Here is a 13581-nt window from a genome sequence, read left to right on the forward strand (position 1 = left end):
TCTTTAAAATAGGATAGAAAAATGTCAAGAGAAGTTCAGTTGTTGGAATGGCAGTAAAAGAGATGAGTGGGCACACTGAAAGACCAATGGTTCAAGTAACTTTAGATATCTTCAACTTACAAATCAAGGTTCAGGCATAAAGCTTTTCACAGAAAAAGGTCTCATTCCTTGCTGTATTTTCCAGAACGTTAGCAGTTTGTTTATAAAAAGCAATGATGCTATTAGTTACAAATCTTTAACAGAATGACTGAAAATCTTTACATTATCTTATCCAAGGACAAATTATCACTGTATAGAAAGATCTTGAAATCTCCAGGAGGTATACAGTGGGGGAAGGGTAGGACAAAAATTAATAGCTAGATTGATTTCCTAGACAGCTAATTAGATTTGTGCACCTAGGCATTCTGTAATAGAAAAGAACAAGCACATTAATGTTATTGTTTAATCACTTGAGTTTTGGTTGAGTTTTTGAGAGTTGTGAGTTGCACTAGTATTTTATGTTATTTTAATAGATATCGCTTGTCCCATATCTCTATAAGGATATTCCTGCCCTGCTTAATTCAATTCTCTTTTGGTTACGTGTTTAGATCAAACCACTTTATGAGCTATAGTCAAGACCACTCACACAGCCATAATAAAGTCTTTTTTTATTCTCTTGAAACTCATAACACAAGACAGTATTAATTGAGCTAAATTATTTCTTTATTAGGAAAGCACCAACACCACATTCTTCAAAATTACTGGAATTTTATTTGCCTCAGGCTTATGACTTGCAACCAAAGACATTGTGCAAAGAAAGCAAAGATTAAGTACACTTTAGGGAAAAGGTGATAATCCACATTGGTAACATAGAAGATCAGTCTCATGAAAGAAGCCATCCATTACACTATATAGATTGCAATATTCAATAGCATTTTTCAACCCAACTTTTTAAAATCAAAAGGAAAAAAATTAAGCAAAGTTTACAGTAGACATAAATTTGATATAATTTGAAAAGCATTTTTTTCTGAAGATCATCAAGCATAAAGTGGAAAAATGTGTATGGGACAGGGTGGGGTGGAGGCTAACTACTGTACATTTATAAGCTATTAAACAAAGTTGCATATATGTACCACAGTGTAAAAAACAATACAGAACAAATAAAAACTTTGAAAATTGCCTGATGAAAAATAAAATAACCAGCGGCTTTTAATGGCTTCTCCTGGTTATCAATGCTACAAAAGACATTTTTTGTCTTTCTGATGCTATTCAAAAACATCTCATCAAATGATAAAACCAGGCACAATCAAACCATTAACCAAGCTAAACCCAACCCATAGAAATATACTATCAACCAACATTTTTCCATCAAAAGCTTTTTTTTTTTTATTTTTTTTTATTTTTATTTTTTTTTAAATCTTTGAGGCCCATTTGGTCACAATATGTTACAAATTAATTTTTTTCCTTTTTTACACCATGATATCATATGTTTGTCTGGCACTATCCTAAAGCTAGTTTATAGAGGATGAGAATACAGAAACAACCCAATTTCTATCGACAAAATGAATTTACTGGGTGTAAAATGAGAGAAGGAAGGGGGGAAGGGGTTCAGTTCTGCCAAGAAAATAAACCCTATGGATCACTCATCATCACTTCCACTTGCTTCCGACTGGTCCTAGAGGGTAAGAGACACAAAAAAAGGTCAGCTATTCTTTGCCAGCTATTCTTTGAATTTTCGTTTAAAAAGTTAAATTGAGAAATCAAAGTTGCTTTAGGAAAAGTACTGCACTATTTATACTTTCTGCTTCATGACATTTTATGCTTATTCTTGTGAGCCTCTTTAGAGAAGGAAGAGAAAAGCACAGTGGCAGGAAACGTTATTCTCTACCTGCCCAAACATCTTGTTAAAAATGATGGAAAAAATTGCGTAGTCTTTTTTCACACATAAAACATTGACAGTAAATTCAGACTACTTAATATTTGGGATGGGATGAAACAGGATGGGAAGGTGTGAAGATGAAAGTGAGCAAATGTCATATCTCATTGTTGAATATTAAAAGGCCAAAGGAAAATATGAACGCTGGGGGGAAAAAAAAGCCCGACGCTGCCTGTTACAGGCATTTTCATTCCTCTAGTACTAATGGCTATGTCCAAAGCTTGATTAAAGGAAAGTTTGGAATGGAAAATGCCTTTTAAAAAATGTATTCCTGACTTGTATCTGTTAGAGTCATTCCAGGAACCCCCCTTCTTTGCAAGATTCACAACAAAGTTCTTCCTTCTATTTGGGGATTTGTATAAAAGTAAGTTATTTATATATATATTTTAAGTCTTTTTAGACTTCTGCCAGATCCTTCTTAAAAGCAAAGTTTGATGCATCCAACCCCCCCACAAGAAGATCAACATAGAGTTTTAAGTTTTGCTTTGTGTCTCCACGCAGAAAGAAGTGAAAGTTGTGATTATGAGTAGAATGGGGAAGAGAAGAAATAGTTGCAACCATTTCCATTGCTTCAGTGAATAAAACTTACATTTTCATCTTGATCCTCATCACTGTCATCATCACTCACGACAGGCTTTGCTTTTACCCGGCTTTGCCGCTTCTTGCCTTTCCCTTTGTCTCGGATTTTTTCATCCTTCTTATTCAGCTTGATTTTGACTTTCACAGATTTTGCTGCAAAAAAGTGCAAAAGTTGAGATGAAATTACCAACTGTGATTATTTATTTTCTTCTATCCTGGACATAAGGAAGAACTTCTTTACTGTCCTAGCCGCTGAGGCCTGGAACAGACTGCTGCCAAAGGTGGTACAAGCACCTACTCTGGACTCCTTTAAGAGTCAATTGGATGTTTATCTTGTTGGGATCCTGTGACCCCAGCTGACTTTCTGTCCCTGGGGCAGGGGGCTGGACTCTATGATCTTCCGAGGTCCCTTCTAGCCCTAATGTCTATGAAATCTATGAAACTGGGGTGGAGGGAGAGATGGGGGGAGAAACTGGTTGTCAGCCACCATATCTCAACTTCTTAATATAGTCTCTGTATTCAGGCACAATCTCCTTTTGTAACAATCTGAAGAGATCCCCCCCTCTCCTTCTTATGGTGATTTTGGAACAATTACATGGAGATACTTGTTTGTACTTATATTTTCCAAGACAGTTTAATAAAAATTACTGATTGAACTATCAAGAAAATCTTTTGAGTTGATTAGCTTAATCCTTGCTGTGCAAATTAGAACGAGTGGTTGCCTGCGGGCAGTATTTGGTGCTGGGATTTCACTGTGAGAACCTGTATACAACAGAATACATCATCAAAACACTTTTTCTATGGTCAGTGGATAGAAAAGGTCTATCTTTAGTAGCAACAGGCAACAAAGGGTTGTAAATTATATAAACAGCACGAAGGTTAAATGCCAGACTTCAGAGATTTGGGTTTCTCAGTAGAGCAGGGGTCAACAACAAGTTTCTGGATCTGCCCCATGCGGTTGTGCCTTTGGTGGCATTCATTGGTGGGGGGCTCTCCTTGTGTCACACTGCAATCAGCCATTTGGGCCTCCACTGGAGGGGAAGCTCTGCCCTTGCCTTGCCAAATCAGGCAGCACCAGTTCCTGTGGATAGGAAAAGTGGTGGGAGAAGCCATGTCCTAGTGCCTGCCTACCTCCAAACCAAGCTGGGTCATTCTGAACCCCCTGCAGCAAAAAGTTGCATAAGAGTACTAGAGTCTGATTCCAAAATACAGTTTCCAAAGTAACACCTGAAGTTGTATGGCATCTTATATCTTGGGAAGACACAATCTGCTTCTCATACCTGGAGAGTGGCTTAGGGCAAGGTACTTCGGGTAGTGTATACCAGTCATGCTCTCTGACTGAGAGCTTAGACTCTGTCCTTGGCAGACACAATATACTGGTCGGCAGAAGCGTTCAGGTTTCAAAAAGGAGGACTGTGGACAGAGGGAAAGAATACTTTCTTTTCTGTAATACCATGCCCTGAAGTCTGCAGGACTTCAGGCCTGGTTTAATAGTGACCGTGTGCAACTGCTGGGGAGTTTATGTTGGAAGAAGTCTCTGGAGGGCCTGCGAAATTGGGATACAGTACCTAAGAAGGGTTGCAAGGGTAACATTGGCTTTATTTCTGGACATCAGAGGATAGTAGTGGCTGAACATTATGGCTGGTTCTGTGGGGAGGCAGGGATCTGGCAGTTTAAAATTAAAACTGTAAGACACATTTTCTACCAATGCCAATAATTAATCACCAGGAGATTCATCCCAAAGAGGTGGAGTATCTCTTCTTTAAAGACATACTCTAGCTCAACTAAGTCACTAAGTCTAATTCACCTGGAATACTGTATCCAGTTTTTGTTCCCACACTTCAAAATGGATGTGGAAAATATGGAAAGAATCCAGTTCAGAACAACAGAAAAGTTTAGGGGCCTGAGAGATGAGGCTTATGAGGAAAGGCTGAAAAAATAGAGTTATTCAGTTTGAAGACGAGAAGACTGAGGGGAGAAATAGTCTTCAAATACCCAAAGGGCTATTACAGACTACCTAGAAAAATTTGAGGAATCTCTGACTGCCTGTATACGTGCTCGTTCATGTTTTAATTAATCAAGTTTGCTCTGTGTTCTAATTGGGATGCTCCAGCATCGCCTCACCATTAGGTGTATGGAGTCCCCATGCCTTTTGAAATGGCTCTGGGGGCGCTTTATTTAAACCACTTTGAATGAGGTGTCTCACAACCATTTCTAAATGCTCAGGGGCTTACTACATGGGATGGTGAGGCATTTTAATTAGAGCGACTTTGCAGGAACTGCTTTAATTAAAATGCCCTCCCCCTTGCACATGTATAGGCAGCCTCCATCTCTGGAAGTTTTCAAGAGCAGGTTAGACAGACACTTGGCTGTTAGGGTTAATCCTGCCTTGGGCAGAGGGCTGGTCTAGATGGCCATGTGACCTATAATCCTAAATGATACAGGGTTTGATGCCTAATCCACTGATTGACATTCTCTGTTACACAAGTGATCATGCTGGATGATCATGACCCTTTCTTTCTTTATCATTTACAATTATTTTCTGTAAAAGAACTGGTTACTGCTAAAATTGTATGGTAAAGTGAGCAGAGCTGTTACTAGAGGATAAGTCTTGTCACTTGGAAGTCATCTGAAAATACTTCCTTTGAAAGATTCAATTCTGTTCTGGGTCTTCCAAAAGAAGGCCTGGCAAATCACAACACCAGGAGCTTATGTTTACAATCAGTAATGAAAAGAGGAGTGCCAAAGAAATATGATAAGGCGGCTAGTTGGAGACAAGCAAATTCACTGTATTAGCAATTCCCATTAAAGTAGATACAAAAAAAAAAAGGAAAAGTTATGGGTCCAGGTTTGGAAATACTTGAAGTCTTTGGCATAGTTCAAGGAGACACAGCCAGCACAGAGCAGCCAAGAGTAAGTCAGGATTCAGAGCACAAATATAGCAAATTTGATAACAAACTGCTTTTACTAAATCAGCAGAAGACCGGAGTGGAATAACTAAGTGGACAAACTGATTATCCAAGGAAACCTACTCCCCTTTTACGTTGACTTACATTCTGACTCTGATTCATCTTCATCCTCATCTTCTTCATCATCGTTGCTTTCATCTTCGCTCTCATCCTCTTTGGCAATCTTCTGTCGTGCACTCTTGAACACAGATTGGAGAACAATGGAATCCTCATAGATCTGGATCATGAAAGTAAATCTATGTCAGAACACCAAATCAAGCTCCATCAAAAATTCACAGCATGGAACACTATCTTCTATGGAGCCCCACAGAGTATATGGCCTTTTTTCATTACAAGTAACAACCCTTGTTGCATGAATTTTACAAGAAATGCCAACATTAATTTTTCATGCTCTAAATGAAGAAACCTACTGACAATGTGCCACCAGTGTAACTCTTATTATGTTATTGCTTTAAGAAATGAAATAACAGAAAAATCCCTCCTAGAATGCAATGGTTTTTCTTAATATATAATTTTCATTACCAACATAATGTAGTATATTTCCATTAGATCATAACTATCTTGGGAAAGCATTCAGAATGAGTCTTCAATAGTAAGTTCCCTAATTAAAATCTGGATTATAGTCTCACAATATATTTAATAGTGACAAATGTACTACTCCAGAGCTAATTATCTTTAATTGTTAAGAAGTCCAAGCTGGCTAATAAAAAAAATATCTATGCCAAGCAGCTTACTCCTTCATAGTAGATATAAAAAGAATTAAAAAAAAGTCCATGCTCATTCATAAAAGCTTTTCCTATTAACATTTCTCAGACTGCTAAGTATCTTTTGCTGAAGAGCATCTTTGAAAGAAAGGATTGTGTCTTGCAAGTAATATAATATTTTTAGATTACAGCAACAAAAATAACAATCTAAAAGACTTGTAGAAGAGTTAAGAATTTACTATGGTCTTCACAAATGAGCTTGTGTACACTGCTCTACAGAACTTGAAAGTGATGTTCTAGACAAGTTAAAGTACTTTTTTTTTTTTAAATACAGACACTTGAATTCTTCAGTTTGCTCAAAGGCACTACAGATGCACAAATAAATTAATTCTCACTAAAGTTAACAAAAATTAACAGAAGATTATACAGCTGAAGAAATGTATTATGGAAAATACTATTAATGAATCCGAGAGCTATGGCCCTCAAGAGGGAGAGAAAGCACATGCGCATAGAACTTTTACTGTTCACGAATGGCATCATAATACAAAGGATCACCAAAGCTACTTGAATGTTTAATGGATTTTGATATTACCCAGTGGAAACAACAGAATCTATTACACACATGAAAAAGATAAAATTTGCTTTGTTTAGAAAAACACGTACTCCCTTTAGGCAAAATTCTGAATCCACAGAACTCAATAAAAAAACTTCTAGGAAGAGTTCCTAGATCATGGGATGGAAACCTACAGCCTGTGGGACATGATCAGGCTTTCAGGGCCTTTGTATCTAGTGCGTAGTGCTGTGCCTTTGGCAGCATTCAGTGGCAGGACATTTCCAAAAGCCGTGCTACAGTTGGACACTTGAGCCTGTAGTGGAGAGGGAGCTCTGCCTGTGTTGTGCCATAGGTGGGCAGCACAGGATCCAGCAGATGATGCCTTTTGCCATGCTGCACTATGAGCAGGAAGAAGTGGTGGCAGTGGCTGGGTCCTAATGCCCACACTCCTCGAAACAGCTGGATCATTTCAGCCCTCCTGATGAAAAACACTGCCAATGGCTATCCTAGATAAGGGCAGATGACATCTAGTCTGACTTCCTGTATAACACAACTACAGTCCCTCTCCGAATTAATTACTGTTTGGACTCATGCATCTTTCTTGTAGAAAAAAGTCCAATTTTATTTTAAAGATTTCTGGTGATGGAAAATCTGTGGCAAGTTTTGGTAAGTTGTTCAAATGGTTAATTGCCCTGGGTATTGAAAACTAGTAGCTTCAATTTATGGTCACTAGATCTGGTTGGAGCTTGTCTGCTAGACATAAGAGTATTCTGTCACCAAAGTAATCTTCCCCATAAACATCAGGTCACTTAATAACCTTCTCTTTCACTAGCTAGACTGATTGAACAGCATGAATCTCTCTTCAAAAGGCACTTTCTCCAAATTATAAATAATTCTAGTGGCAAAACCCTCCATAATATTTTTTCTTTATTGATGGACACCAGTAATGGTCACCAGTGCTAAATACATAAGTAATATACTCCCCTGACAGCTGAGATGCCTTTTTTTATGCCATAAGGATAGCATTGAACCTTTTGGCCACAGCATCACAAAAGCTTCTATTCAGCTGATTATCCATCATGATCCCCCAAGTCCGTTACAGAGTAACTTCTCCCAAGAACTAAATCTCTCAATTTTTGTAGGCATGGCCCACATTCACTGTTTCTAACTATGTGACTCAAAATGCTTGCTTATGTACAGCTCATTTACCTAGTGATCCAGGATGCTTTGTAACAGTGGATCTATATATTTCATTATTTACCACTCGCCCCGAGCTTTGTGTGACCTGAAACTTTGTCTCTCTTTTGCGTTTCTTCCAGGTTACACACAAAATTTGAAATAATGTTAGGTCAAGAACAGGTCTCTAGGTGATCCTACTGAAAACATAACTGCTCAATGATGATTCTCAATTTACAAGTATATCTGAAGACTTATGTCTTAGTCAATTTTAAAGTATTTAATTTGCATTGCTCTAGTCCCATAATTGCAATGTTGCATGGTTCCAAGTCAAATACCTTACAGAATTCACTCACATCAAAACCATTACATAACCAAATACTAATCTCAAAGAAAGTTAAAACTGTTTTGACAAGTTTTAGCTTTCATAAACCCACACTGATTGACATCAATTTTATTATCCTCTTTCACTTCTTAACTAAAACAATCCTTTGTCAGCTATTTCTTTGTTTTCCTTAGGACTGCTGTCTGAATGACAGGCCTATAATTACACAGGTGGTCCTCTTTACTTCTTTAAAATATTGGCACAACATTAGCCCCTCTGGAACTTTTCAGCGTGCCAAGATTTATACAGGATCAAATTAATGTTTCAGACAGCTCCTTGGCCAGCTTCTAAATTTCTCAGGTGCAAGTTGCTGCATCTTTCAATTTAAAACACTAAAACTAATTTTATTAAAGTTTACTGCTATTAAAAATCATCATTAGTTATTGGAGGGATGGGGAACATCTTATTCATATACAGCATTAATACATCAACTTTCCCCCCACCCCAAATGTAAAACAGAAAAAAAATGATTGAATACTTTTGAATTTTCTACATTATTACTGACAAATCTACTGTCTTCACCCTAGTAGGAATAGTTTAGAAGCCCTTTTATTCTTACTGTTTTTCACTCTATTAGCCATTTATTTCTGCATCTTTTTTTTCCCTTATCAATTTTCTACTATTGCTACCTTCAGATTTAAAATCTTTGCTAACAAAGATAAAACAAAAAAGTTGATATATATATAAATATCATAGAAATCAAAGTGAAGTAGGACTCGATGGGAGTTCCAGATGTCATCTAGTCTATCCCCCTGCCTGAGGCAGGATCATTCCTATTGAATCCATCTTATATATAATCTAAAGTCTTCATAAGACTACCATCACCCCTGACACAACACAAGATATAAAATCCTAACTTGCCCCAGGTAAAGCATGGGAACCATAGCAGCCAACATCCTTTTTCTATAAAAGATTGTTAATATATGTTTGGGATATTCCAGGTAGAGGGCCATGGCCCCCCTACAGAGGAAAGCAACCCCATACAGTCTATACCAAATCTGACCATGGAGTAAAATTCCTTTCTGACCACGAATATGGCAACTGGTCTGGCCTCGATTGGAGGGGAAAGACCCTCTAGCCAGGAACCTCCTGTTGTGCTCCCAGAAGTACACCCAGTCAAAATACCCCAGTGCCTCTGAGGGAGGCTTAAAAACACCCAGACACATGAAGCAAAAAGGGGGTGGGGCCAACCAGCAAAGCTCAGAAGCATGGGAAATACCCAGTGGAAGACAGGTATAGCATTCTTGACCAGTGCCTGTCCAACCTTTTCTTGAATGCTTCCCGTGATGGAGAATCCAGAACTTCCCTAGGCAGTGTATTCCATTACCTCACTACTCTAACAATGAAGAAGTGTTTTCTGATAGCCAACCTAAGCCTACTTTGTTGCAGCTTTAAGCCACTGGTTCACATCCTGGTTTCTGAAGTAAGACAGAAAAGGTATTTTCCTTCTTCTTTATTGCAGCTCTTCAAATCTTTGAAGACTGTTATCATGTCCCTTCTTAAGCACCTGTTCCACAAGCAAAACATGCTTAGCTTCTTCAATGCAGTTTTTGGATGTATCAATACAAACATTAAGTGCAAGATGCAGGAGGTGAAAGTGCCTCTGAACTCAGCACTGGCTAGGCCTCATCTAGAGTATTTTGTGCAGTTCTAGGTTCTACATTTTTAAAAAGACGTGGAGAAGTTAGAGTCCAGAGGTGGGCAACAAGGGTGATAAAGGGCTTGGAAAGGAGGCGTCTCCTCAATTCATTTTAAGCAAGCCCTATAAGCAAGGTTGATTTTTTAACCAGAACAGCATTTTTCTCTTCACAGAATCATAGAAGTAGGGTTGGAAGGGATCTTATAGATCTTCAAGTCCGACACCTTGCCAGGGCAGGAGAAAAAACTGGGCTCAAATAATCCCAGCTAGGTAGGCATCAAGCCTCCTCTTAAAGACCCCCAGGGTAGGAGCCAGCACCACTTCCCTTGGAAGTTGGTTCCAGATCCTAGCCGCCCTGACTGTGAAGTAGTTCTTATGGATGTCTAATCTAAACCTACTCTCCAACAACTTGTGGCTGTTATTCCTTGTTATGCCAGGGGGCGCTAGGGGAAACAAGGTCTCTCCCAAACTCTTCTGTTCCCCCCTAGTGAGTTTATAGACTGTCACCAGGTCCCCCCTCAGCCTTCTCTTGTGAAGGCTGAACAGGTTCAGGTCCCACAGTCTCTCATTGTAGGGTCTGCCCTGTAGTCCCCGGATCATGTAGGTGGCCCTCCTCTGGACCCTCTCAATGTTGTCCACATCTCTCCTGAAGTGGGGTTCACAAAACTGGACACAGTACTCCAGCTGTGGCCTGACCAGTGTTGCATAGAGGGGGAGGATCACCTCCTTGTCCCTGCTACAGATGCACTGTGGATGCACAACAAGGTCCAGTTAGCCCTTCCAACTGTGACCTCGCACTGTTGGCCCATGTTCATCTTGAAGTCCATAACGACTCCAAGATCCCTTTCTGCCTCCATGATCTCAAGAAGGGAGTTTCCCCAACTTATAAATATGCTGCTGGTTACTACTGCCCAAGTGCAGCACCCTGCACTTGTCAGTGTTGAAGCACATCCTGTTTTTGCTAGCCTACCTCTGTAACCTATCTTCAGTGTGAATTGTGGCTTTTTTGAGCATTTGTTAAAGTATTTTTTAAATATTCACCAATTATCATTCACACTTTTTGTTTAAATTATTTTTGCAAACTGATCTGGCTTATAAATATTTTCATCTTTATGATTAAAACCTTTGAAGCACCAGGTTCATGCATGTGGACCCAGGGCTCCCCCATGCATGATGGGGATGTGACCCTGTGCCAATAAAATGGCAAACCAGCCACAAAAATATTCCACATTTTATGTGACTGGTGTGCCATTTTATTGAACCATACATTGGCTGAACATGTGGCATGTTATAATTACCGCATTAAGTGTCAAAAGTGTAATGTCTGCTAGGGCCCAGCTTGAAGTCTCTCATTTTTTCTTCATGAATTAAGGAGTGGGTCATCTTGTTCTCTTGTATGATTTGGTAGACTTTAGCAGTCACCAACTACCACCCCATATTGTGTCTTCTCTGTTAGGACACGGAGAAGACTACCTCACTTTGCTTAGGACACAGAGCCATAATCATTCAAGATCATTTGCTTTCATGCTGTCAATAACTCTGAAACGGACAATACCATTTTCAACATAGGGTGCCACTCTCCACCATTCCTTCCCCTTTTTCCTACTCAGACCTTCCCCAAATCACTGACTATAACCTAGTTAACACTCCAGCCATGCAAAGGTTCCCACCAGGCTTCAGTAATGGCAACTAGGTTGAATTTACTCTCACAATACCAATTCTTTGTCTTTATTACGCAGGTTCATAGCATTGGTGTATAGGGAACTAGAGAATTCCTTCACATCATATTCTTTGGTGCTTTAATTAATTTTGTTCACAACATTTTGATTTTGTTCTAAATGAATGCTTATTTGGTTCCCCTTCTCACATACCTTTTTATTGTGAATTTAATATGCTCTTGACTAGGATAGGTAGCCTGTTCATTAGAAGATTTGCCTCTTACTCTTTTGTAACTAAATCTCATATAGAATCCACAAAAGATATTTCAGTCTCCTCTGTCCTCCAGTCTATCTGTATTGTCACCACTCATATCTGCATTTAGTTCTTCATCCTCAATTAACTTGACTGAACACAGATTTATGCATAACCCAAGCCCTATATCACACACCTGCCTAAAATGATAGAATTATAGTCTATATAGTTGATTTTTTTTTATAGTCTACATGGTTGAAACTCAGTGCAGATTCAGCATCATAGTCTTTAAAAACAGACTTCCATATTCCAGCAAGAAGGTAAATAATATCTACACAATACAATATCCACTGCAATATCCAGAGAATATATAACTTGTACCTAGCTTCAATGGCAGAGAGGGATCTGGCAGGCAAGGTTCTTTGAGTCGATGCAAGTAGATATGATTTGTCCTTAGACCAACATGGCTACAACCAAAAACCCAGAGAGGGGTCATAAATTGTAAAAACTTCACGTGAAGATTCTTCCACTGAACACTCCTCCTTCCACTGGCAACAACCTATGTTAGCTGTCTGCTATATCATTACTTTGCATCTTCAGCTGTACTTTTCTGATTCCAAATTGATCCTAAACTCCTCACAATGACAACCATTTAGCATAATTAGTCCCGTGGCTGCTCTGAGCTATTCCAGGGCCAGAACAGAACCTGGTCCCAAGATTGAGGGAACCCCAATTAGATCCATTACCTATTTTCATGTGCTAGCTCAGATACTGGGGATACTGGAAAAAGCTGAGAAAATGGGACTTTATGTTACTATAACCCTGAAGAATAAGCTATTTCAACAAAAATTTTAAGCACAGTGTCTATCATTGACAACACCAAGAAGTTAGCTGGCAAAGCATTGAAGACTCTCAAATAAATAAATAAATAAACATTAGTCTTAATAGAAACCTGGATAGAAACTTATAACGATAGAAAACTTGACAGAAACGTATAAAATATACAAAAATGTGGTTTCAGTCAGACCTGTGATCCTTCCAAATTGAATGTCTGAGCATTGTGACACAGCAACATGACATCCTTCTCCAAGTCGCCAAGGCTCCGGTATTTATGGTTACGGATTCTCTCCTATTGAGTTATTTATGACAGTGGGGAGAGGAGGAAGGGGGAGGTGGACAGAGGAGAGACGAGAGAGAGAGAAACAAAAGATAGAGTCAGTTATAACTGTCCTGTAACACAGTAAAATTCAAAGTCTCTATTAAGAATGTCATCAACTTAATAGGAAAACAAAAAGACATCTATCTTTGTTTTATAGATAAACCCATTACAGGGCACAGTACTAAGGTACCTGACAGAAACACATAATGGCCAAATGCAGAGTAAAAGTTATGCAATTCCTGCCTGAAGTGGAAAGGACAAAGGTAAAAGAAACTGAATTTCTGTGTATAAAAGAGTTCATCTCAAGGTATCTGCAGCTCAAAAGCAGAATGGGAATGAGGTGGGAATTTGTGGGAGAGTGTCGCAGGGCACTAAGGTACCTGCTCCTTTAAGAGTAGAAACTGCCTAGGGAGAGGGCACTAAGAGCCAGACAGAAACCCCACAGGTGCAGGTTGCTATGGCAACAGGCTAACAAGGGAATTAGCCTGCGCCTGCACCCGGTCAGCTGACCAGAAGGCAGCAGGGCCCTAGGCACAAACCCCAAGGCTGAGACCAGCAGGAGTTAGTTCTCTGGCAACAGCCAGGGGAAGG

The 13581-nt window shown here is 39.2% G+C and overlaps 1 protein-coding gene across 4 annotated transcripts in view; it reads right to left on the reverse strand.

Annotated features, from left to right (window-relative positions):
• Positions 1-632: 632 nt before the first annotated feature.
• The window catches only part of SMARCA2 (SWI/SNF related, matrix associated, actin dependent regulator of chromatin, subfamily a, member 2), a 190649-nt gene continuing 177700 nt past the window's right edge, over positions 633-13581 (reverse strand). For 2 of the 4 annotated variants that reach the window (XM_019554883.1, XM_019554887.1), the window contains 4 exons: positions 12859-12960; positions 5548-5680; positions 2505-2647; positions 633-1654 (listed from right to left, as the gene is read on the reverse strand). In XM_019554883.1, the coding sequence (XP_019410428.1) occupies positions 1619-1654; positions 2505-2647; positions 5548-5680; positions 12859-12960 (414 nt within the window). In that variant the 3' untranslated portion in view covers positions 633-1618. The remainder of the gene's footprint in view (positions 1655-2504; positions 2648-5547; positions 5681-12858; positions 12961-13581) is intronic. The other 2 variants (XM_019554885.1, XM_019554888.1) reach the window with 1 other exon arrangement.

Source organism: Crocodylus porosus, unplaced genomic scaffold, assembly GCF_001723895.1.
Source record: "Crocodylus porosus isolate Cpor-Errol unplaced genomic scaffold, CroPor_comp1, whole genome shotgun sequence".
Lineage (NCBI taxonomy): Eukaryota > Metazoa > Chordata > Crocodylia > Crocodylidae > Crocodylus > Crocodylus porosus.